Source organism: Amphiprion ocellaris, chromosome 23 (genome assembly GCF_022539595.1).
Source record: "Amphiprion ocellaris isolate individual 3 ecotype Okinawa chromosome 23, ASM2253959v1, whole genome shotgun sequence".
Classification (NCBI taxonomy): Eukaryota; Metazoa; Chordata; class Actinopteri; family Pomacentridae; genus Amphiprion; species Amphiprion ocellaris.
The window spans coordinates 4936493-4961349 of record NC_072788.1 but is presented as its reverse complement, the minus strand read 5'-3'; the positions used below and the strand labels follow the sequence as shown (position 1 = coordinate 4961349).

General features: G+C 38.5%; 4 protein-coding genes across 10 annotated transcripts in view; 1 reads left to right on the top strand and 3 right to left on the bottom strand.

Annotated features, from left to right (window-relative positions):
- epdl1 (ependymin-like 1) overlaps positions 1-582 on the bottom strand; it is a 2458-nt gene extending 1876 nt beyond the window's left edge. Inside the window, exons 1-3 of the mRNA XM_023261137.3 lie at positions 443-582; positions 224-258; positions 1-115 (exon numbers count right to left, since the gene is read on the bottom strand). The exon at positions 1-115 is cut by the window's left edge and continues 20 nt beyond it. Of these exons, the coding sequence (XP_023116905.2) occupies positions 1-115; positions 224-258; positions 443-509 (217 nt within the window). The 5' untranslated portion in view covers positions 510-582. The remainder of the gene's footprint in view (positions 116-223; positions 259-442) is intronic.
- A 1124-nt stretch (positions 583-1706) lies between these two features.
- Positions 1707-3720, bottom strand: LOC111562542 (ependymin-like). Its single transcript, XM_023261126.3, has 6 exons — positions 3597-3720; positions 3357-3391; positions 3125-3259; positions 2572-2758; positions 2401-2488; positions 1707-2304 (listed from the first exon to the last, which is right to left on the bottom strand). The coding sequence occupies exons 1-6, from the start codon at positions 3658-3660 to the stop codon at positions 2175-2177; spliced, it is 639 nt and encodes a 212-aa protein (XP_023116894.1). The 5' UTR covers positions 3661-3720; the 3' UTR covers positions 1707-2174.
- A 1036-nt stretch (positions 3721-4756) lies between these two features.
- Positions 4757-23978, bottom strand: alpk1 (alpha-kinase 1). Of its 4 annotated transcripts, XM_035943921.2 has the most exons (16): positions 23839-23978; positions 18076-18147; positions 15506-15785; positions 14229-14383; positions 13954-14152; positions 13652-13711; positions 12956-13042; positions 12790-12866; positions 12593-12688; positions 12386-12490; positions 8675-10472; positions 7585-7825; positions 7343-7505; positions 6558-6744; positions 6389-6463; positions 4757-5876 (listed from the first exon to the last, which is right to left on the bottom strand). In XM_035943921.2, the coding sequence occupies exons 3-16, from the start codon at positions 15618-15620 to the stop codon at positions 5842-5844; spliced, it is 3393 nt and encodes a 1130-aa protein (XP_035799814.2). In that variant the 5' UTR covers positions 15621-15785; positions 18076-18147; positions 23839-23978; the 3' UTR covers positions 4757-5841. The 4 variants fall into 4 exon arrangements, with proteins under 4 accessions (XP_035799814.2, XP_054863420.1, XP_023116893.2 ...); XM_055007445.1 differs by having other exon boundaries at positions 4758-6463; positions 17339-18147; XM_023261125.3 differs by having other exon boundaries at positions 4758-6463.
- Positions 23864-24857, top strand: part of LOC111562544 (RAS guanyl-releasing protein 2) — a 57114-nt gene continuing 56120 nt past the window's right edge. For all 4 annotated transcript variants that reach the window (XM_055007451.1, XM_055007448.1, XM_055007450.1 and 1 more), the window contains exon 1: positions 23864-24005. In XM_055007451.1, coding sequence (XP_054863426.1) covers positions 23935-24005 — 71 coding nt within the window. In that variant the 5' untranslated portion in view covers positions 23864-23934. The remainder of the gene's footprint in view (positions 24006-24857) is intronic.

The following is a 24857-nucleotide window of genomic DNA, read 5'->3' as shown; positions in this document are numbered from 1 at the left end:
CATCAGAGTGGAAAGACTGATTCTGATAAGATCCCCATTCTACGAGTCGAATGCGCTGCCTCAGTGCGTCATAAGTGTACCTGGCAAAGACCGTCAGCTTCTCATTTGCACTGGACTTTGAAAGTGGAGGAAAAATATTTCAGTTTTGCTCCAAATTCAGTTATTTTGAATAGCAACAGTCCTGTATCCACCATAGTGTAGCAAGTGAAGAGTTGAAACTTACCACAGACAGGCTTCCAGTCAGCAGAGGAGGGGATGCTGTCAAAATGAAAGACTTGGTTGAAATCTGAAGGGATTTTTGGAGCAATTATATTGCACAGGGCTAAACTGGTAGCTTATTTAATTATCGCAAATACAGAAAAAAAAACAGAGCATGCTGCTGTGATTGAAGGCATCATTTAGAGTAACATAGAAAAAGCTTCAGAATGATAGTTGTACTTACTGCATCTCTGTGGCCTCTGAGCGAGGCAGCCCACTGACAGGCAAACAAGCAGGACGAAGACTCTCATGCTGTCTGATGTCTAACTGGTGCACTTTCCTCTGCAGCACTGGTACACATGAAACTATTTCAGAAAGCTCACTTCCTCATAAACAGGCTGGGGAGGCTCCCAGCATGCATCTGATGCCATCTGAGTCCTCAGCAGCTGCTACACCTGCCTTGTCAAAATAAAGTACGCTGTTCATAATAGTCACTGAATGTGGTGCGTACTGGTGACTCAACTGGCAAATATTCTGTCTGAATCTGGCCTGAAGGTTAAAGTATTCTCCTCCTTATTTTCCTAGGCTTTGTTGTCTTTTCTGTAGTGCTAAATTAGGGTGGAAATCTTTGTTTTTAAACTCTAGAGAATTTAAAAGGGAAAATTTCAAGAAGTGACACCATAGTTTCACTAATTTTTCTTGTGCACAGTCAAAATCATTTTATGCAACTAGTTATTTTGACATTATGATAAAAACCATTAATGTCATCAGCAGCAGCATTATTACAGTTCAAATAAATGTCCAGATGCCACTCCAGCGCCCCTATGATGTTCCTTATATTTGTTGTTTCCTTATATTGTTTTTAATATAAAAGGTCAAGAAAAAGGAAGATTCTGGCTTTGTTGCATAATCTTGGTGTTGTATATGATTTTAAAAAACTGATTTTGCATAATTGATTTTGAATTCATATTTACCTATTCTAAAAAATTCAGGCATTGTTATTCCTGAATTGATCAAGTCATGTTTAAACATTTATCTACTGTCACTGGACACTCATGCAAAATATTAATAGTGCAGAATCTGTGAACTTGTAACCTATTGAACCCTCAAATCCATACTTAAAAAGTATGTTTCTATTTACCATAGCAAGAAACTACTGTCAGATTTTAGGCTTTTTGACAATAAGTGAAAGTATCATGGGTGAAAAACAACCAAAAATAAGCTTAAAACTGTGATTTATATGACTTTATTCTGCGTGTCTCATTGACAAATTTACAAAAATACACCGTTTTCCACAAAATATTGGAAGATATAATCAGCATGGTGAAATATCTGTCTAGAGTTAATCCACCGATTATTGTAAAAAAAATACCTTGTTTGTAGAGGTTGTAAAAATGCAAATAAGACTAGTCAAACAGCTGATCTATATTATATGGAGCTACTATTTTTTCCCAGTATTGATAACACCCATGGACACTTTCTGTAAAACAAATAATCAACAAGCCAAATTTTTTTTAAAAACATTTTTTATTGCAACTTATTGAATCCTAGTGTCTAGTTACAACCAAGCTTGTGTTGTTGCTGCAGGACTTTCTATTGCAGTAAAACAAGACAAACTGTCGTCATCGTTATCACTTTTACCAAGGTATTGCAATGCTGCGTATTCTATGATGTCATTAAACACATGAGCAAGGTAGAACTAACTGTATGCAGTCATTAAATCTTGTTAGAAATGTTATTGATAGACACTGAACATTAGTGCAATGTTAGAATTTATGAGCTAGTAAGTAAATCAATTTGCTGTGGTTATGAACATAAACGGATCATAGCCACAGTTCCATTAAAGAACAACAGATGTTTGTAATTATTTGGATTGGAGCTAATGATTTTCTCTAACTTTATACTTGAGTATTTTGTCAGATTTGGCAAAATTTTGTCAAGTCTTCCTCATATGGTGTCTATTTGTCTTTGACACATTATTTTGTCCTCTTTCGGAACAAGCTGGAAAAATGAACTGGCGGTGTTGCACTGGTCGCCACGTTGGCGCAGAACTCTGGCGGGTCGAGCAAACTGGGATCCGTAATCCCTCTGACGTTGTCGAAGAAGCTAGTGAACAGAAAAATGGTGGCATATTAATTACAAGGCTGGATGGAAATACGACAGTTTCTGCTTTTTACTTCATTGGTGTTAAAATAAACTAACCTTACGACCAACCACCCGAACTGTTTGGTCTGGAACATAGATGTGACAGGAATGCATCCAAATTCAGTGACGGTGGCTATGTACTTTCCTGGATGGAAATGAAAATAAACATGCTCATACAGTGTAGATAATTATACTCAAGACAGTTCTGCTCATTAGATGTTGTCTCACCTGTTTTGTCTGGCAAATCTCCTGTCCAGGTGTTGACCAGAAGTCCCTCTCCAGGTGAAGAGGAGCCTCCCACAATAGCCGGGCCCAGCAGAGTTGCGTCTTTTGGAACTTCCCAAGGATGGAACTGTGCCTGCAGGGGTTGCTTCGTGCATGTACGTTTTTCGTATGAAATCTCGTACATGACAGCCTGATGGGTGAGTTGGGAATGAGAATGATAAATGCTTTAGATTCAAAGTGAAATAGGAATGCTGAATGAACCTTTGAGCTCTTAAATCTGCACTTTGACAAAAGCACCTGAACTTACATCATCAATTCTGTCTAACCGAGAGTCAGAGTCTGTCAGTCTTAAAGCATTATGGTCCCACTGATGTGTTAAGCAATGGTAAATTATTTGCTATTGCTCCATTTTCTCAAATCTGTGCAGTACTTCTTAAATGCTGTCTTTTTGTATGGACTTCTTTTTATTTATTATTTAATCCTTGAACCTTTAAGCTTTGATAAACTCTGACCGTCTACTAGAGTAAATAAACCAGATGTTCAAGTGTTTGGTTACCTCTCTGTACATCAGCAGAAGGTCAACATCCATTGTGTGATTGTTGTAATTAGCCAGCTCAAAGAGCCGAAGCCGTTGTCCCATTCCGTCATACAGGTATCTGCCGAAAGCCCACAGCTCCTCATTCTGTGTGGACTGGAGAAAAACACAGTGAATTAGTTGACATCTTCCTCTTTTTACAATGTGTAAATGTGATTTTCTAGTTTGGTCAGGTTCTCTGCAAAAAACATACCACAGTGAGAGCTCCAGTGAGCAAAGAAGGAGTATCTGTGTGAAGAAGATGCAGGGAATTATAAATCCTCTAAGAAAAGTACACTCTTGTTATTTAGCAGGCCTGTTCAACATGTCAGCCAGCAATGGAGAGCAATGACAGTGCAAATATTCTGGGATATTAAGAAGGCGTCTATGATACAATACATAGGAAGAAACGCATCCACATCATCACCGGTATTTTCTGTCTTGTTCTACTTACGGCATGGGTGAGGACTTGCCAGGCAGGCTGCCAGGCAGCAGGCTAACACCAGTAAGAGTCTCATGTTCTCAGTCAGTCCCAGACTCTGTGGTGCTTAGGAGGAGGCTCGCTCCCTTATAAACACTGACAACGGAGTGCAGGGGGGACCTTGTTTCCGGGGTTTGTTTTCAACTGTGTCAACAACACGAAAGTCAAGCCTCCTACACAGATTAAAATGTCCGTTATCACACCGAGATAGCTGATAAAGGTGATAAAAGCCAGTATCTTTATGTACATTGTAGGGCAGGTGAATGTTTTTCATGGGGAGCACAAATGTGTTCCAAAATGAGAACCCATTCACATAAAATGCACGATACAGTACAATTCATTGAGCACAAACTTAAAAAAAAATACATCACTTCTGAGTCAACGCAGGTCCAGAAAAGCACTTTTCATTAAGCAAATGCAGATAGAGTGGCTGTGAGGGCAGTGCAGAGTGGGTGAGAGGTAAAGAATGTTGTTTGTGTCCATAAAAGAAGGAGACTAATAAACTCAGGACTGGATTTTGGCTGAATAGAAATGAGGCTTCTGTGTTTGAAGCTCCATGAGTGACATCATTGTCATATGATTGGGAGACATGTGACTACAGTCCCACCTGGATGACATGGGAATCTTCTTGTGTCATTGCTTTACATAGAAACCCAATTCCCTAAGCAGCATTACTTTGTACATCCACATTAGCGTGACTTTATTTATTCGATTCAGTACATTTTACTACTATGCAAAGCTCATGGTGGTTTGTGGGTCACTTATAAAACACTGAGCTCATAGATTGTAGGCAAAGTACACTCGCAGTAATATAACAAGGACATTTACAGGACAACTACATAGCGCCTTTGTCCTTTCATTCTTCAATCGGACACCATGGTGACCTGTTTCATGTGAGCATAAAACAACACTTTGATTGTAATCTATAGTTAAACATTTGGAAATTTTGAGCAAATGTTTGTCAGTGATATAAAGCTGTAACACTCAAAAAGTTATCTTATCTGAACATCAGTCATATGACAAACTGAGCTGTGAAAACTTAAGCAAACACTGAATTGTGTATTCATTATTTTTTTATTTATGGGATTTGGTCGTGACTCATTCTAAATAAAGACGGCTATAGATTTCTATTCATGTGCAACCTTTATACCGTTTTTATTTTGCAATTCTTCACCATTGTTGGTCTGTCTATAAGGGGATTTTTTTTGGCAGTTATAAAAGACAAATCATCAGTAATGTGATAGTTAAGTTGTGAAAAATAGCAGTAAACTTGTTAGCATCAGGTGATTCCTGAACTCCTATTCCAGTTTGACAGTAATCCAGTCGCATAGTGAAGAGGCAGTGAGAGTGAAAAACATTTTTGCAGACTCAAAACAGGTATTTTATTTTTGCATTCACATTTTTTCACAATTCAATGCAGCATTGAGACAACTTTTTAATTTAACAGTAAATACTCACACAGGTAGTGGCTACATCATAAAATGTTCCTGTAATTTTCTTTAGAATGTCCTTGACATTTTTAAAATACCATTGATGCTTCTGCTCTGCATGGAAAATCCTACTTAGAATTGGCAGTAAAATATGAAAGTAGAAGTTTTGGTTTCTCACATAAGCAGCACATATGCTACATGTTACTATTGCAGCTGCTGCAGGTTTAACAACATCGTATATATATGAAACAGCAAATCAATATACAATAATGAGAGAGAAAATAGGGAAAAGCAAAATTCTGACAATCTTTTCTTCAATATTTGGACTTTTTCTCTAACCTTGCATTCATGGTGAGGTAATGGATCATTTACTGAAATCAAACCATGTGAAAAGTTCAGAGGGAAGCTGCTGGTTTAGCCATTAGCAACTAACCCAACCACACACTGCTTTTTTTTTGTAAGATGTCAGTCTAAAGAGATTGTGAAACACTGGTTTAATCTTTAACAATGTGATATACTTTAATAGCTTGTTATATTATCCAGGCATAAAATCTTCATCTTATAACTAACTAAAGCTGCCAGATAAATGTAGTGGAGTAGGAATAAGAATATTTATTTTTTAAATGGAAATACTGAAGTTAAGTAGACATACTTTGACTTGTACTGAATTACGGTACTTGAGTAAACGCACTTCCACAACAGCACCAGACCTTCGGACAAAAGAGCCTGGCTGTTATCAGCGTGGAATACAAAAAATCTTGTCTTTTCAGTCTTTTTATGTCACACCGCTAACCCTCTGTCAGCTCTTTTTTCTTCCAGCATTCTGCACAAAAAAGGAAATCAAGCTAATGAAATTACATTTTGCAGATTTCAAATGTAAAATCTAATTCCCATAATTATTAAAACAAATTAACATTGTACTGCTATGCTTATATAATAGAGCCCTACAAAGCCTAAAGTCTCATTAGTAGGATATGGTAGCTGAAAATACATTATTGTTATTTGTGCATTTAGGTAATATATTATGGGAAATACAGTACATTAATGTGGTTATTTAAACTACACAAGGTAAACCTGTAAGCTCTGGAATCTTGCATCAAGGCCATGTTACTTATTTTGGTGCCTGAATACCCAATAGCAAGTAAACGTTGCAGCATTGCTTTTTATCGTCAAGAAACCATATTTATAGCTGCACAACTCAAAGTTTTTGAGCAAGAATATTTGTTTGTGTGCTCAGTGGCGGTAGCTCTAGCAGCTGACAAATCTCATTGCACTCTGGTCCATGCTGCTCTTTCAGGAAGTATCTGAACCCCCTCTCAGCAAAGTTAGACCCACCTTTGGGGGTCCTGGTGGAGTGAATCTGGGGGTCAGTGAGGTAGGTCAGCCCTTTGCCGTTGGCTGTCACCCATCCTGTGAGTAAGAAGATGTAGAATGATAGTACCATGTCATCCGGTTACATGTTGTGTGGAAAATCATGAGACATTAGTGACACGTGCAAACACACCTTGCAAGTCTACAACAATTTCCTGGCCATTAGAAAACAAATAGGTGAAGTGTCCAAAGGCGAGGCCGTATTCTGTCGCCTTGAAACGCTCTTCTTTCACTACAGTGTTGTTGGTCAGCTTGACAAAGTCTCCAAGCATGTAGGGCTCCACTGTTACACAGCCAACAATCTCATCTCTGTTTAAAATCTGTGTATCAATACAAAGAACAAGATGGACATTTTGAAACCTCTGAAGCCTGTTAGGAATAAAATGCAGCTCATTAATAGTGCAGAACAACAATTTCCTCTTGAAATCCAGTGACTTTACATCTATTAATGATGTTGTAGTGTTTATAGTCAGAACTAGACGTATACTAGTATAGTCTGGAAGGATATATGCTCCTTTTTTGGTCTAATAAACTCAAGAAAATCAAGAGAATATGTGCCACTCAGCAGTCATTTGTAACATAATTGCTAACTTTGACTTTTTCCCAGTTCATAACACTTTGTAGAATAATACCCAAGAAAAAATGGTCTATGCTACTGTCACAAAAGGATATTTCTACTAGTAAACTGACAACTGGAGGCTGTCCTGGGGTATTACATTTGAATTTCAACCAAAATTGCTCCAAGGTTGCTGCAGGCTATTCTGCACGCTGCGTATGGGGTCCTATTAATGCTGTATTTATAAGACATTTTAATTTCAATACATCTGCTACCTCTGATCCCTCGAAATTAAGCAAACATATGTTTTATGTTTGCCGTGTGCTGTTTTTTTCTTTTCATCTCCACAAACAGTGCCTCACCAATAGCGCTTCGGAGGGAATGAAGAAGATCTGAGCCATGACTTTTTTGTCGTAGAGACTCTTGTTGAATTCAGTCACATAGTACTGGGCGGTCATCTGTCTCTCCACGTCTTTCAAGTGAAACTGGATCTCCTTTGGCACCAAGTAGTCTTTCCCCACATAGCTAAGGGTATTAATACACAGACAAAATGAGACTTAAAGCCATCACATTTGGATTGGGCCAAGATTGTGTAGCTGCGTACCTGCTTAACCTCTCCTCCTGGTGTAAAAACTGGACCCATATTGCTAATCTCTGACTGCCCTTCACCACCTCATCCTCCGCCTTAATGTCCTCCGTCTCTGTGTCCTCCGTTTTCAGGTCCTCCGTCTTCATGTCCTCAGGCTTCATGTCCTTCATCTTCATCATCACCTCTCCAATGTAAACGCAGGTTTCTTTGGCCGTCCACAGTCCTGTGGCCTTGGAGAACTTTAAATGAAGACCATCTAGTGGAGATAACAGGAAGAGGTTAGTGGACAGTTGCGATGTTTTATTAATTCTGTAAAACAAGTTTACTTACACACACACACACACACACACACACACACACACACACACACACACACACACACACACACACACACACACACACACACACACACACACACACACACACACACACACACACACACATATGTAAAGGCTATATTGTAAATACAAGCCCCAGTGTAGAAACTCAGTGCAACAAAAGAAGATATTGCTGTGATTATTGAGAGACATTAGAAAAAAATGCGATCATGGAAACAAAACACCAGGACTTGCTCAGTGTGGGATCCAAAGGCTGCTTTCTGCACTTGCTAGAGAAATATCTAATGGTAAGACTTCAAGGAGATGGAAAAGGATGCAGGAAAATTGGTCACCCAACGAAAAATCAGTGCAAGCAAGTTTGCCGCAGTAATCACGAGGTATAGAATGAGCCATAGTTACTCGACACAGGGGTTATCCATTTCTAGCAAAGGTCAGGCAGTGTGAAGGACTTTGTATAACAATGCTATTACGATGAGGTGAAGCCATTGTTGTGTGTTGCGTGAAAATGGCGCCAGTGGTAAACATGAGTATCTGCACCAAGACTCTTATCAATCTATCCATTTTTCACAAACATTTCCCTTGATAACACAAACGTGAACCTCATGGTGCTACAACATGCAAAGTGAGACAGTTGCTAACAGCAGTGAGATTTATGCTCTTTAGTAAAGACTATATTTCAATCTAGACTGAGCCTGACATCCCTAAAGTCACAGTACTATTGCGGTTAAATGGATGTACTGATTATGAAGACAAGTTTCAGCACTTACTATAGGCAGTGTTGTGTTCCTTGAGTTTGAATTTTGTCTTGTCACTGTGCAACCTCTTCAGCAGACACTTGTGGCAAACTCCAGCGAGCAGTGCTTGGTAATCCCACAGTGACAACAAATACTGTCTTGTGGGGACAACATCATCTTGGGTTCTGGGGTTTAGACAGCTGTAGCACAAAGGGTTCTTGCTCTGAGGAACATCCACTTTGTCTGTAGAAGTCACGCTACTGTGTTGATTCATCTCCAACATCTCAAATGAACTTTCTGAGGAGGCCTCTGTGTCAGCGCACTGTTCTGGGAGAGCTTGCGAAAGACCGTGTGGGGTTGCTAGAGAGTTGTTGTTTGCATGTTTTACAGGAACTGAATCAATTTCAGTCTCCATATTTGAGAAAACATTGAGGCTCTCCAGAGGTTGTGGCTTGGACGAGGCTCTGACTTTTCCTCCAGACATGTGGTTTTTGTATACGTGATCAAGAGCTGAATCACTGGTTGCAGAATCAAACGTCTCCATGTGGTAAAAGCTCCCATCAGAATCTGGTGATTTACTGATTTGGCTAGTTTCTGGTTTTGATAGGCTGCTTGGCTGTGGTTTTCTGTATATGGGGGAGTTAAGGTCAGCTGAGATTTTCTCCCATGATGACTGGGAACTGAAAGTGTCGCTGAGGGAACTGGACGATGTTTTAAGAGCCACCTGAGATAAAGATTCCACCGCTCCCTCAGCGACATTGGCCATCCAATCCTCCTCAGAGCTCAGTGTCTCTACTTCAGCCTGTAGAACTGTAAACTTCTCTGAAATTGCATTGGAGGAGGAAGGGGCAGGTATTGCAGGGTTTGGAGCAGCATAGGAACCGACCCTAGAAAAAAAACCCTGTGAGTTCTGCTTGTTGTTTTCATCAGCAGATTGCAACATGCTGTCTGACCTGTCATCATCGACCTCAGTGGTCAGACAGCTCTGATTGCTTGGATTCTCACCGTGTTTAGCGCTGCTTCCTGTGTAGCCACTGCTGCTGGGCTGCGGAGATCCTGAACTACTCAAAGAGAAGTCCTGCCATGAAGAGCCAAGGCTATCTGTGCTTCCTAGTGTGGGAGGCAGGGCAGATTTTTGAGGCAAATGCACAAAGGATGGATCTGAACCTCTCTGCTGTGGCGTCTCTGCTTTGGGTAGGTGTGTGAACTCTTTACAGGCTTCGGTGGTACATTCTGTGCTCAGAGGCCCAATGGTTGTCCCCAGTGCGGTTAAACACAGCCTTTTTCTATCCATCTCATCTTTATCTCCCCTACAGCTACCGTTGATGGTCTTGCACAGCGATTCATGATACTTCTGAAATCTCTGCATTACCTTTGAGAAACCTTCCATAGTGAAATGTACAGAGGTGTCTTTGACGTTTCTATAGCTGTCAGGGATGAAAGATTGCTTATCTGAATTGGGGAAAGGCTCCACTTGCAACAGAAGCTTGACCTGGGCAACAAGATGCATGATCTCAGTACAGAGGTTTTCTTTGTTTTGGGTTTTGGCCTTGCAGTACTCGTAAAACTTTGCTAAAGCTTCTTGGCAAGCCTGAGCTGCCTGATCCACAACCTCCCCAGGAGTGCCCAGCCATTTGTGAGTGACAGTGAGGGAATAGGCAGCCTTGAGGAAGGTATGAAGCTCCTGCTTGCTCGTGACAAGTTCACCCTCTGCTATGGTGAGCAGGCCGATTCCAAATGCTTCCTTAGCCTGCAGGAGGAATGACCGTCTTTGAGAGGCAGGGCATTCCACAGAGAAACTGTAGGATAAAAAGCAGGTGCCTTGAGTCGTCTAAAGAAACAGAAGCACAAGAAAGGGTCATACTAGTGATCAAGCGATCTACCTTACAAAACACACATTTGCATTTTTATAGCTATCACGGTTTTACTTCTTAGGAAAATTGGAGATATACACTAATCAGCCTCAAAGTTAAAGAAATTAAATGTTTGACTTGGGTAATTGTAGGGACTACATAGATCCATGCATTTTAGAGGAAGCAACTACATAGAGTTATGTCTAAAACTTTTTAAGTTTCATGGAGAGCATTTCAAAATATCTAATTTGGACACAGAAATTAGTTTTCAGAGGTAAAATCAACCACTAGAGGGGGACTTTAACACTGATCATCTCATTATAAAGCAATGGAAACCTTGGGTCCTGGCATTTGCATGGATGTAAATCTACCAACCAATGCCAATGGCCTCGCCTAGCAGGCCAATGCTCCCCACCACAAGGCAAAAATTGCTAAACAATGGCTTGAGGAACACGACAAAGAGCCCATGGCATTGACCTAGCTTTAAAACTGCCCTGACATCAGTTCAATCGAGCATTTACAGGATGAACACTGAGGAACAATGCGTCCACAGCCCTGCTGTCAGAGCTATTTGGTTGGCCGAAGCAGAATATACACATTATTTGAGAGGTGGTTTTAATGTTGTGGCTGATTCTCTCTGCATTGTTCCATGTTATATTGGACTGATTTCCAGCTCTGATCATCCAATGAGAGCACACGCCTGAGTCTGATGTTGAGGTATGGTGCATTTATGGAAAACACTTTACAATAAGATATATCAGTTTTTTTTAAAAAGTCACATTAAATGGTTGATTTTATATTTACAAGACCTTACAAGATGTCAGATACCATTAGTGGATTACTGACACATAGTTCAAACATATATTCAACCTTTTACAAGGTATTAACAGATGGTGCTGCTGTAAATGCTTAACTCATGCATAACATCATCACTTAACAAGTCAAACCCCACATATAACTGTAAATGTGGAATTACTTGTGCAATAATAAACGGTGTATGACACTGTAAGATAGTTAATACATTTACTTTGAGGATTTTATCAGTTTTTTTGAGGTTGTTTTTGCAGCCACCCAACCACCTGCTGCGGTTGAACCGTATCCCATTGATTTCTTATCATTTAAAAGCTGAATCATCCATCATTAGTGGCGAGTGGTGAGTGAAACGTGTCCTACCTGCACTCAACCACTTCACAGTCAAAACACAGCAGGCAGTATTTGGGTCCTCACAGGGGCGCCCACACACAGAACATTAAGAGACTTTGAAGGAATACTTCTGGAGGTTTCAAGGATATAAACAGAATGCTTTCTTCGTGAACACTTCTGAGTGAGTGGAATGAATGGCTTGATAAAAAGCACTGCAGAAAATGGCAGGCTACTTCACAGCATTGCCAAAATGTACAAGTAAACTGTAGCAAGTTGTTTTTCCTCATGTGGTGACACAAACTGGCGATTTATTTTTATTCTTGCACCTAGTGTGTTTTCTAATGACTATTGTTAATCTGCTAATGGTGTATAAGGTCCTATAAGAGCTTGTAATTGCATGATTAACCATTTGGTAATATGTCATAAATGGTTTTATTTACACACCTTCTTATACTGTCTTACCCATTTTTTTGCTATTGTTTCACTAAAACTGCCCTCCACTCAGAAACATTGAACTAAATTGTCTCTAAATCATGACAAGTGTTGATGACGCTCATGTCTAAAAGGTATTTGTTTAGCTTCTGAGCATTAAAACTCTGTAATTAAGGCTTTTTCTGCAGCTAATAATAATAATTATTCCCATAATGAGTGCACAAGGGTTCACAGATCACTCTATGACTACCACTCAGGGACTAAAATGTGATTAAAAATCCACAACTAAGTAACTTTAATTAAAAAAACAACTTACTACATGTGTCAATACATAGAGTGAAGTGTACTGACTGTACACTACGGCCATCTTTGCTGTCTGGGCGGCTGAAAGGAGACGATGACTCCCATCCCCAAGTAAAGACTGCTCAAGAACAAACAAATAAACAAAAAAATAAAAAATAAACAGACAGAAATAATGTAAAATTTATAAATTGTAAAGAAATATTGTATCAAATGGAATTACAAAATCAGCATCTCGGTTAGTCCTAAAAGCACGGAAGTCCTCATCATTCATAGACACCAAAATGTTGGCCAGTATACCAAGAGAGGTTCCGATACCCTGTGAAATAAACCGAAATGCAAGATAAAGGTTTATGGCACTGTGAAAACTGGGTCGATTAAGTTTACAGTCTCCTAATATGGTAACAGAACAGCGGCTACCTTTTTATCAGGCTGAGGAAGTGAGTAGTAACCAACCAGAGAAGCCCAGATCAACTCTGCAGCCTCGAGCCACAGGCCTGAAACAGAAAACAGTGTCATAAAAAAAAAAAAAAAAAAAACGACAGAACAGCATCATGTTTATGTCACCTAGCAAAAATGATCTCACCTAGTTTTTGCAAAATCATTCCACGCACTTGAAGGCTCACAGCCTGTACGAGGGCCTCATCACTTTCAGAGCGGTATTCCCAACAACCTGTACACCACAATGAAATGTGTGCTATTTGTTCAACCTGTAGCACACAGTTTAACCCTCCTGTCGTCCTCATTAACGGCACCAAAAAATATTGTTCCCTTGTCTGAAAAAAAATCCAAAAATTCAGAAAAAAAATTCCCCAAATTTCTAAAAAATTTGCTAAATCTTCAGGAAGAAAATTCCTCAAAATTTTCCCTTAAAAGTTTTATTTTTAAAAAAATAAAATCCCCAAATTTGGCAAGAAATTAAAAAAAAAAAACAAACAAACCTGTAAATATTTTCAAAAAAAAAAAATCTTCCCAAAAACATCCTAAAAATATCTAAAGTGATTCCATATATATCAGTAAAAGTTCTAATATTTTTAAAGAACATTTGGGGGAAAAAAAAATTTTCCTGAATTTTCTTAAAGAAACATTTTTCTTAAACATTTCTTTTTTCCACCAAAAAATGTTCAAAAATTTCCAAAAAATGTTGAAAATGTGGAAGTTTTCACTGTGAAAATATATATTTTTTTCTCCACATTTTCAAACTTTAAAACGGGTCAATTTGACCCGCAGGACAACACAAGGGTTAATCCATCATTGAAGGCATTTAAAATGAGGACTCTACCTGTTGCCCCATTGTTGTTAATCAGGCTGCTCAGGATGTACTCTGCCTTCTGCAGTTTGCCTGTGGATGCAGAGGACGGTCACATTTGTCCAACTCTGTATGAGCCAAAAATTAAACGCCTCGATAATGAAAGCGTGGAAAAAAATGACACACTTGTGTAATTTCCATGTCATGGTTTTGCATAACAATTTCCTCAAATGATATTTAGGATGATGTAGCAACTCATCCAGTCACATGTATTTAGTATCTCCCAACAGCATCCACAATCACATACTGAATGCCGCCCATCCATTATACTGTACCAGAGTTTAGATAGACCCTGGCCTGCCGTATGACCAGCTGTGGGGCGATGGGTTCGTACGGGTGGCGTCTGTGCAGCAGCTTGGCAATCTTCAGCAGCCGACTCGACTCGTCGCTCCAGTAGAGGAAGCGATCCACTAAGAAGACCACCGCTAGCGCCGAGCGTGCCTCCTGAGCAGTGATGGACGCCTTCAGAAAAGCCTGGCGGCACAGAGAACCCAATGGGGAATTTGCTCATGCGGTGTTTTCATATTCCGTTTTTTTGTGCTATTATTACCAGTAGCTGCGGTAGGTGCTTGCTGATGAGCTCGCTCAGGTTGGTCTTGTCATCGGCGCTCACCGACTGCTTGTACTGCCACTTCTCCGGCACAAAGGGCCACTTCATTTCCTCGGCCTCCTGCAGCAGAGAGGCCAGCTCTGCACACAGCGAGTCTACGGGAAGCAAAAGCAGAATTTAAATCCAGCCAAATTGTGCGGCTGTGCAGAGATTAACCCTCGTGTCGTCCTGTGGGTCAAATTGGCCCATTTTAAAGTTTGAAAATGTGGAAAAAAACTTATTTTCACAGTGAAACTTCTGATGTCCACATTTTCAACATTTTTGGGAAATCTTTGAAAATTTTTTTAGTGGAAAAAAGAAATGTTAAAAATGTTTCTTTAAGAACATTCACAAAAAAATCTACCAAAATCCAGCGCAATTCACTGGATTTTGGTTGATTTTTTGTGAATGTTCTCAAAGAAAATATTAGAAGTTTTACTGATATATATGGAATCACTTTAGATATATTTCTGATTTTTTTAAGAAGATTTTTACTCATTTTTTGAAAATATTTATAAGAATTATCTTGCCAAATTTGGAGGATTTTTTATTTTATTTTTTTTAAATAAAACTTTAAGGGAAACTTTTAAGGAATTATTGGAATTTTCTTCCTGACAGTTTTGCAAATTTTCAGAAATTTGGAGAATTTTTTTTGCTGAATTTTTGGATTTTTTTTCAGACAAGGAAACAATATTTTTTGGTGCCTGTAAATGAAGACAGCAGGAGGGTTTATGGGCTTAAAGTAACTTGAAATCCATTTTTTTGCCAGGAGGGAATAACTTTGCTTAAAGCTACTAAAGAAAATCAATATCAGTTACTTGACAGGGTGCTGTGTAAATGGTTTAAATTCTCCTTATTTGATGATAAGAATTTGGCAAAAATATTGAGAACAAAGAGAGGAGGTGGGACTCACTTCCTACATAACGACTTTGTTTTGGGTATTTGGTGTCTGTAGAATTGTGTAAGTGCTGTTTTAGAGATCTGGTAAATTTGTACACTGGGAGATTAACACTGAAAGGTCTATCAAGAGCGCTGTCCTAGCTGGTGTTAGATGCTAAACAAAAGGAAATCCTGTCAAATTCATAGCACTTGCATGGTGGAAAACATGATTTTGTTCCTGTTTGTGGGAACACTTTACATGTAAATCCACCATGTGTCAGATCCTCACTCAAATCCCAGTCAGAGTTTCTGTCATGCCCGAATAAAAATGGACCAAATAGCACCATCTTGTGTCTGACCTCTGCAGCTGCAGTACTTTAGCCTCTGAGCTTCAGACAGCTGGATGGACTGCTGGTCCGGTGCTGCTGCCTTGAGGCATTCCTCCAGTAAATCCCCCACCTCCTGGCTGTCCATTCTGGTAAACAAACACTTCCAGAGAAGAACGGATGTTATCTTTCTTGTCCTCTTCACTCCTGTTCTTGTATTAAGAGGGACTCAAGATGGGGCAATCCAGTGGAATGACCAGAGTGCTGTTGAGAAAGGATTGCACCATCAGGTCTGTTTGGAAGTTTCAAAACCCTGGAAATGAATGAGACAGTGAATCAGTTTGATTTCAGTAATTCCTTCTACCATTCTCATGAAATAGTTTCTCAGGTAGTTCTTGTCCATTCATTAGTCTGGCAGTTCTGGATCTGACATTCAGTAGTTCTCTTATTATTCTATTGGTTTTACTGAGTCTCAGTAAACTAAAACAATTCAGCTTTAATGAAACTGCTTTTCTTTATCTGAAGCAATGTTCCACCCAATGGTCCCTGTAATTTTTCCTGAGTCTGAGCAAACACACAAACTCCCTGAGCGTTCCTTGGACCACTGTGAGCAACATCAGACGTGTGCACTGTGGTCACACCAGCATCACATCCATTCAAGTTACATGGTTCATTAAAAGAATCACATTACAGCATTTACATTTATGTTAAAACACTTTGTCAACAGGAGCCAGTTGAAGGCTGCAGTGATTTTAGTGACACTACAATGTATAAGAGTGAAGTTATTGAATATTTGTCTCTCTTTACTGTTGCAGAGGTTTTGCAAATTGCAGACGGACCCTGTTCACTCCATAGACACCAATGTTATTCCTGTAGCTTGAAAGACAGCTACTTTTGATAAAACTGGGCTTGTAGCACATTGTCTGCCTTGCAACAATGGGAAAGAGGCACCGTTTATGTTTTGACAACCTATATCTAATGAGTTATTGATGCTGGAAGTGTGAATCTGTGAATATCTTTCCAACTTTACTGAACTTGGGGCCACTACCACCTAAGGAGTGATATATTTAATTTTGAAAAAAGCATTTAGCCATACTTAAAGCTTTAAGTGCTTTACTAACACGGAACTAAAAATATTGTATTGTTTTATGATCACAGGTTCAGTCTGAAAAGAGGTGGCATCATTTTAAAAAGTGAAATCAAACTAACAAAATGTAATGACCAACCAGTGAGCAATACTGGATTCTGCAAAAACATAAACAACTTTTTAAAAAATCTAAATCTTATCTTAACACAGTTAATGTATTAACTTATTTATGTGTGTATGCATGTATTTATTGATTTATTTAGTACTGTTAACATATCAGAGTTCTGAGTGAATTTTTCTTAAGACAGGCAAAGGCCATTTATTGATTACATATAGGCTGTTAAATGTTTATTAAAAACTAAAAAGCATTTTAAAAAAAACAACTTAGGCATTTATTGAGTCACTAAAATACTGTAGAGTACAGACCACATCAGCATGATTATAAGCATCCTCTGGTAAATTAACAACCAGATACTGATGTCTCTCACCATATGGACTTCAGGAGATGACTGGGGGATGATAAACTGTGACCTACTGGTTGGGTTCTCTCTGTTCTCATGTTTCTTACATGTTTGTCCCCTGACAGCCGGGTCCTAATGTTTTTTGAGCAACACACCATACTATGACGTTTTTACAATGAGGGTTCTACTATGGAACCAGTTTGACATGTTCAGGTGTTCTTTGTGTGAAAACTCAGAGATTTCAGGTATCAGAAGGTGGTTTTCAACTTTCTTTGTTAACTTTCTGCTTCAACTTTAAACTAAATTTCCTTCACTAACCCAGCCCTCTGGACTCCCAGGAAGCTGTGTTCCTATTGGCTGTCCAGGTGGCTGCTTGGTGTTATCAGGAACACCTGAGCAGCTCAGTGTCTTCCTGCTTTATGTGGCTGCAGCCAAACATTTCCTCTGTTTCTCTTCACCAGTGAACCGGGTTTGGCTCCATTGCTCTAGTTTGTTCTTTAGGCGTTGGCTTGCAGCTTCCAGCAGTAAAATCGGCTTTAATGTGTTTCTTGGTGTGTTTTAGGGCTTTGTACTGGATAGTTGTCTTGGTAAATGTGGTTCTTTGGCCACAGTTAGCACGTGGTGCTAATGTGTGCAGTGATTAGTGGATTTGGTGCAGCTGAGTTGTGTCTTTATCTTGGCTGTAGTGAGTCTTTAGAGGTTTTTGCTCAGACACATTCTGTGTTCTTGTTTGTGAACCAACGTTGGTTGTCCAGAAGGTAAGAGTTCCTGTCCTGATTCTCTGTTCTCAGAGGTTCTCTGGTAGGCTGCAGGAGACTTTAGCATTTGGGTTGTGCTAGTTTGGTTTTTGTACAGTTTCATTTGGACGACTATCTTGAGGCCCCTCCATGTGGTTTAGTGAGGTTTTCTGGAACAGTTCTACAAAGCAACCTGCAGCAGTAGAGACTTTGAGAGTTTTTAGGAAGTTCTAGAGACCAGACTTTAGAGCAGCAGAAACATATGTCAGCAGTTTGAGCAGGAGAAGGTGAGCTTCAGAGTAGAAATGAGATAGAAACCTTCTTGACCCGTGTGGTGAGGTCCTGTACCAAGAGTTTGAGCAGGTTGTGAAGAGTCTGTAGTTCTTTGGTCTGAAAGCACAAGAAGAGTCGACTCATTAGAGAAAACAGGAGATATTGTTGGTTCTTCTGTCGCTTTCCAGTTTCCTTAGACTGAATATCAAGTTTGTATTTTAAATGATTTCCCATGTGAGCCCAAGAAGACTTCAATAAACTCCCTCCATCCCCTGGACACAACATATTTTATTACCATGTTAAATCTTTTTTTTTTCCTGAGTTTTAATCATAGTTTTAGCATAGTTTTTTCTCTTTGCTTGTTTAGTTTTGTCATCTGTGTGAAAGGTGCTAAACAAATAAAGTTTGATTGATAAACTGAATAATTGACTAACTCATGATTGTGACAACAGAAGTATTTTCATTGTGATTTAAGGGTTTGTTTCATTTTTAAGGCTAGGGTTAAAATCTTAACAGGAAAAAAGATTAAAGAAATAAACTACAGTAAAAAAGCAATTAAATCAAAGGAAAAAACATTTAATATAATAAAACTTTTAAAAAGAAAATTAAACATTAAATACAATTAAATTATATTAGACAAAATATTTAATTAGATAATTAAACAGAAGATATGAAGCACGTAATTATGAAATTAAACAAAAATTTTTAAACAAAAATGTTAAACATTGAAGATGAAATATTTTAGATAATTAAACATTTAAAAAATAAAATTAAACAAGAATATTACACATTTAGAAAAATATAAAACATTTAATGAGATTATTAAATCTTTAAAAGTCGAAACATTTAATAAAAAAATTTAATGTTTAATTAGAAAATTAAATCTTAAAGACAATAAAACTTTAAATAGGAATTAAACAGAAAATACAATGAAGCATTAAAAAAGAAAATTAAGCATTAAAAGGTAGTAAAACATTTAAAAAGAAAAACCTTAACAAAGATTTAATCAAAAAATTAAACATTGGGAAAGAAAAGTAAATTTTTCAAACAAGCCGAGAAAACATTTGAAAAAACAACAATTAAACTTCAAAAAGACTAAACATTTCGAAATCAGATCAGACATTAGAACAGAATAACAGGTGAGAAAAGAGCAAAACTAAACATTTAAGAAGAATCAAACTAAAGATAAAACCTTTGAAAAGACACCAGTTAGACTTTAGAAGATCAAATTAAACAGAAGAAACAATAAAATGATCAAAAGAGCAAAAACAGACAAAAGTCTTAAAGCTTTTTCTAGTCTGAAATGAAAACAAGTTGTTTCTTCAAACATTTCCTCTTTCTATGTTCTTGGTTTGATTGTGGACAGATTTACTAAGAACTCATTTCAGAAAACTGCTTTCCAGATAAAGTCTACTAGTAGTTAAAGGAATCGATCAAACTAATGTTACCTTCTGATCTCCACAAACTTTACTGTTCACTGAAGAGAATCAAAATTTGTTGAGGATTTCTAAAAAACCCACAGGTGAAGGTCTGAGAAGAACTCAGATGGATGTTGTAAATGTGAAATCAAGACTCATGGTCACAAGTTTTAAGGGTTCTGTTTACCACAAAGTTCAAACTAACAGAGAAGTACTGAGAAATTTTTAAAACTTCAGTCCTCAGACTGTCTGAAGGTTCAAACTAACAGAGAAGTACTCAAGAACTTTTAGAATTTCAGTCCTCAGACTGTCCGAAGGTTCAAACTAACAGAGAACTACTCAGGAACTTCAAAGATATCAGTCCTTGGACTGTCTGAAAGTTAAATCTAACAGAGAACTACTGTGGAACTTAGAAAATTTCAGCCCTCAGACTGTGTGAAAGCTCAGGTCCTGAGGACTCGGGAGGTGGGGAGGCTTTGGAAAGTCTTGGAACTGAGGGTTCCACCCTCCAGCACAAAGGCTGAAGTCCAACCTCCTGAGAAAAACGGTCAAGTCGAGACTCAAGTTAAAAAAAAACCCCGAAAAGGACAAAAAATAGATGATAAATGCGCAAAAAAAAGAAGAATTAGTATCTCAGCGAGTAGCTCAGGGAGTAAGAAGACAGACTCCCAACTGGAAGGTCGCAGGTTCAAGACCCGCCACCGGCCTTTTTCTTTCTTTGTCTTTGTCAGGATTTTGAGAAAATTTAAGAAGGGTCTGGTCTTGAACCAGCAACCTGCAGCTCCACAGGCAAATCCTTAACTCACTGAGCTACAGATCAGATAAAAAGAAATAAATTCGTCGTCCCTTTGGCATCGTAGTTGCTGAAGTCACCACACAGGCGGAGCCAAGGCGGAGTCTGGGTGGAGTCAGGGCGGAGAGTAGGCGGGGAGGTGGGTGGCGGCCTCCCCCCTCTACTCCCCCACCTCCCTCCACCACCCTCCACACCTTCCCCCGCCCGACAAGTTTTTCGAAAATCTGAGTCTCGACAGGTTTTCCCGAGTTTCTCGAGTTTCCACGAGGTCAGAGGCAGAACAAGTTGTCATGAAGAGGTGTTGAAGTCGGCCAGGATGGACTGACTTTTTACAGCAACTAGAAGGAAGATGACTAGAAGAGCAGGTCTTTCACCACCATCAATAAAATCCATGGAGTCGCTCCAGAGAAATGAAGGAAGGTCAACTTTTATCAACCTCCATCCAGATGTTCAACTTGATATCTTTACTTTGAGATTTTTAGCAACACAAACCTTTAGTATCACACTTTATTATCCTTTATTAGGACTTTCATGAAATCAACCAGCAGATTTAGTTTTTGTTGAGAAACTTTATTCTTGCCGTCCTGAGACTGCAGTATTTAAAACTGTTCCTTCTATTTGACCTCATGTTTATTAGTTTTAGTGGAGAAAGTTTGAATTGTCAATTAGTCTCTTAAAAACTAAATAATAAATTGGATTAGTCAAGAGGTTTAAATTTCTTACTTTGTCATATTTTAAATATGACAAAAAAAATAAAAATAAAGCATCTTGAGACAATTTGACCTGTAATTGGCATTATATAAATAAAATTGAATTCAAATTGTATGTATCTTGTAATGTTGCAGTAATTCAGCCATATATGTTAGAAAACACATTTTCTTTGACCATTAATCTGTTGAATATTTTCTCCAGTAATTCATTTCTCGTTCTGGTTTATAAAATCTCAAACCCAAATATATTCAGTTTACTGTCATAAAAACCAAAAAGATTTACATTCATGATGCAGGAATCAGGCAGTTTTTCACTTTTTATCTTAGTTTAGTCAGAAAGATAGTTGATAATGTGTGAATTGTTGCAGCTTGTGAGCCGTAAAAGGTTTTAATCTTTGGGGCCGAATGTAAGAAAACATTTAGAAACCAACATCAACAAAACACTCAACAAAGATTTGAACATCATTAAAGGGAAATCCAACTTTTGCATGAAAATGTCTAATTAAAGGACATTTATTTCCAACGTAAATGTGTGATATTCATCCTCTGGAGCTTTCTCTTCACATCGTCTTCCACCTGGACTGCTTTGGTCGGGAGCATGTGCAACAAACATTTGAAAAACTGCACTTTAACATCAATGAATGACACTGAAGTTTAATCTCTACATAAATGAGACTGAGTCTGGATGTGCTGCTCTGTCATTAACTCCTAAGTTTAGGGAAAGTTCAAACAAAAGAGGACAGTTCAGATCAGACTTGAGAATGAGCTAATTTTGAACAAACATCTCAGACTTTCTGAGCTAATTTTGAACAAACATCTCAGACTTTCTGAGCTTCAGCACCTACAGCAAGATATTTTAACAACAAGCAGCTCCAGAGATCCAGAAGTTGGAGAGAGTTAGCTTTAGCTGAGCCAAAGAACATGTGGGACGCTAACCTAGCAAACATTTCAGACTTTTCTCTGTGAGTTCTGAGAAATAATTTCCTATTTAATGACAGAGCTACACATCTTAACTCAGTCTCATTAAAACAGACTCTAATTCAGTGTCATCCATCCATATTAAAGTGCAGTTACCCAAAATGTTTGTTGCATGAGCTCCAACAAAACCTGTCCAGGTAGAAGGCCACTTTGACAAACAGGAAGTGGACGATTCCAAGCAGATTTATAGAAGGGGGAACCGGACTGTACTAAGTGTGGTGGAGTATAGAGGGGTGTTTTGTGGGTTTTTAAGGCTGATAATGATTATTAGTGAGACATTTGCAGTAAATGAAAGTATTTAAAATCTTCGAGTTAAACTTAGAAGAACACAAACTCTAACAGAAAACTTGTTGATACGTCTATGTTTTGTTTACAGATGTTAAGTTAAAGGAGTTTTATTCGTGACGTATAACCAATCAAATCACTCCAGAAGACAGAGCGACCACAGGTAGATAAAGGTTCAGAGCCAAAGTAGCACCATTTTTAAATGTATTTATTACCGTAAATCAGCAAAAAATAAAATACTGATAATCCGTAAATCAGTCAGCCCACAATTACTACAATTCTACAATGTATGTCTCTTTGCTTTGACTTATTTGTACAATATACGATGTATATGATGGCGTTTTTTCATACCAAAGGCTATACTATGATGTTTTCTAAGAGACATATGATGCTACTCTGTTTTTTCTGGCTCTGGGCCACTACACTCCATCTCTGTTGTTTTCTGGATTGTACTCAGCTTCATGTCTTCGTCCACCCGGCCTCCGTTGACTCGTCCCGCCTGCCGTCTCTGGAGCTGAAGCTGGATTGGAACAGACCAAAGTACAGTCCAATCACGATGCCAGCTGCCTCTCAAAAGGCTCCTTCATCTGGCAGGTGGTGGCACTTCTTCTGAGGGGAAGCTGAGCTGGTCCAGCAGAACTTTGGAGATGCGTTCCAGTGGTTGGTGGATGTGTGGGGAGATAGAGAGGGACCTTTGAATTGTTCACAAAGGAAAACAGGGAACCCATTGGTAGTTTTAGTTTAGGGTGCTACTGCGGTGTGTTTTTGGGTTTTAAGAGGTGAACAGGAAGAGTTTTTTTTCGTATTGATTATTTTTCACTTTGTTCCTGGTTGGAATGCCCATCAATGTCGACGTGAAGTTCACTTCTAGTTCTGTTGATTTATTTTTATTTTACTAACACCCATTTGTTTTTAACCCCCTCACATGTTGTATTGTTGTAAACTTACTCTTTCAAATAAATTCTCGTCTAACCCTCTGGAAACCAGCGTTTGGACTGTTTTTGTGTTGCTCCTCACCTACTGACAGCTGTGGACTAAAGGCTATACTCTGACGTTTTTAGAGCGACATGCTATACTATGATGTTTGTTGGGCGACACGCTATACTGTAGGCTTTTTTAATTGACATATTACTGTGACGTTTTTTTTGTTTTTGTTTTTTTTGTTTTTTTAGCAACATATAAGAATTTGAACAGTTTTAAAAGTTACTATACTTTTACTTGTGCAATGAAATTATTATATGGCAGTTTTTAGATGACATATTATACTGATGTTTTCTTGAAATACATACTATTTTGACAATATACTGCACTATGACATTTTTTGAACCACATATCATACATGACAATTTTAGGCAACATCCTATCATTTTGCGCTTTTTGAACCACATAATAATCTATGTTTTGTTTTTTTTTCTTGCCAACATGCTGTACTATGAACTACAGGCCATACTATGTTATTCTTGAGTAAAGTATACTATACTTTGACATTTTCTGAACTACATCCTATACTATGGCATTATACACAGAGTGCTTTGGTTACATGATTTATAATCTAAATTTTTTTTCTGTTTTGTTTTTTGACAGGATTACCACAGACCTGACCGTGAACACCGTTGACACCCACCTCAGGTAGACGCTGCTAAGATCTCAAGGCTGCTTGGTCATGGTCTTTCTGGCACGTACTCTTCCAAGATGAGCCGGGAAGTTTAACACTGATGGAATGACACCAGGTCTAAGCCGACAAACTTCCACTTCCTCCTCAACCCATAGTCTCTGGGAAACCTACATGGAGTAAGAAAAGTAGACAGAGAAGTAATTAAGTCTGTACACAACATATTAAAAAGAAATCATGCTAATAAATTAAGTACAAAGAACCAAATTCGCCAATATACTGGAGACCAGAGCTATTTAAATTGATAAGTATAACCTTGTTTAGTAACATTTCAGTTATTTGAGAGCAGTCCTAAAGAACTGCCTGTAATCCCATACAATCGGTTTGGAGGAAGAACATAGATGGTAATCTGGATATACATGAGTTAGGCTTTATAACTACTATTGGTAGTATTGGTGGTAGTAATGTGACTACTACTAGTAGTAGTGATAGTACACTACTGCTGCTGATACTGGCACTGCTACTACAACTTGTAATACTATTACAAATGCTGATACTACTTCTACGACTCTAACAGCTATTTTATACTCCTACTGCTTGTACTTTTAGTATTACTACTACTGCTTGTACAACTATACTACAGCTACTATTAATCGTCTGGTATTTGGTTGTCAAGCTGCTCGCTCGCCTTAGCGTTTTGCTAGTGGCTAACTAGTTAGCTCTCATAGACTGGAAGCTCTCAACAAGATTTCATAATGAAAAAAAGAGCCAAAAACTATTCTTACCTATGAAAAGTCATTCCAAGTTTCCTTGTCTCAATTGTACGACGCAGTGTGTAACTGTATGCAGCACAGTGAGCCGGCATACTTGTTGTTTACGTTTTCATGCCGTCGACATCAATGGAATGCACTGAAACATTACCCCTACTAGCTTAGCCTCGCATTAGCAAGCAGCTCAAAGGGGGCGTGTCCTATCTACTCATTCATATCTATGAGAACAATGGTGGCTGCACATAAGGACGCCTGACGTTG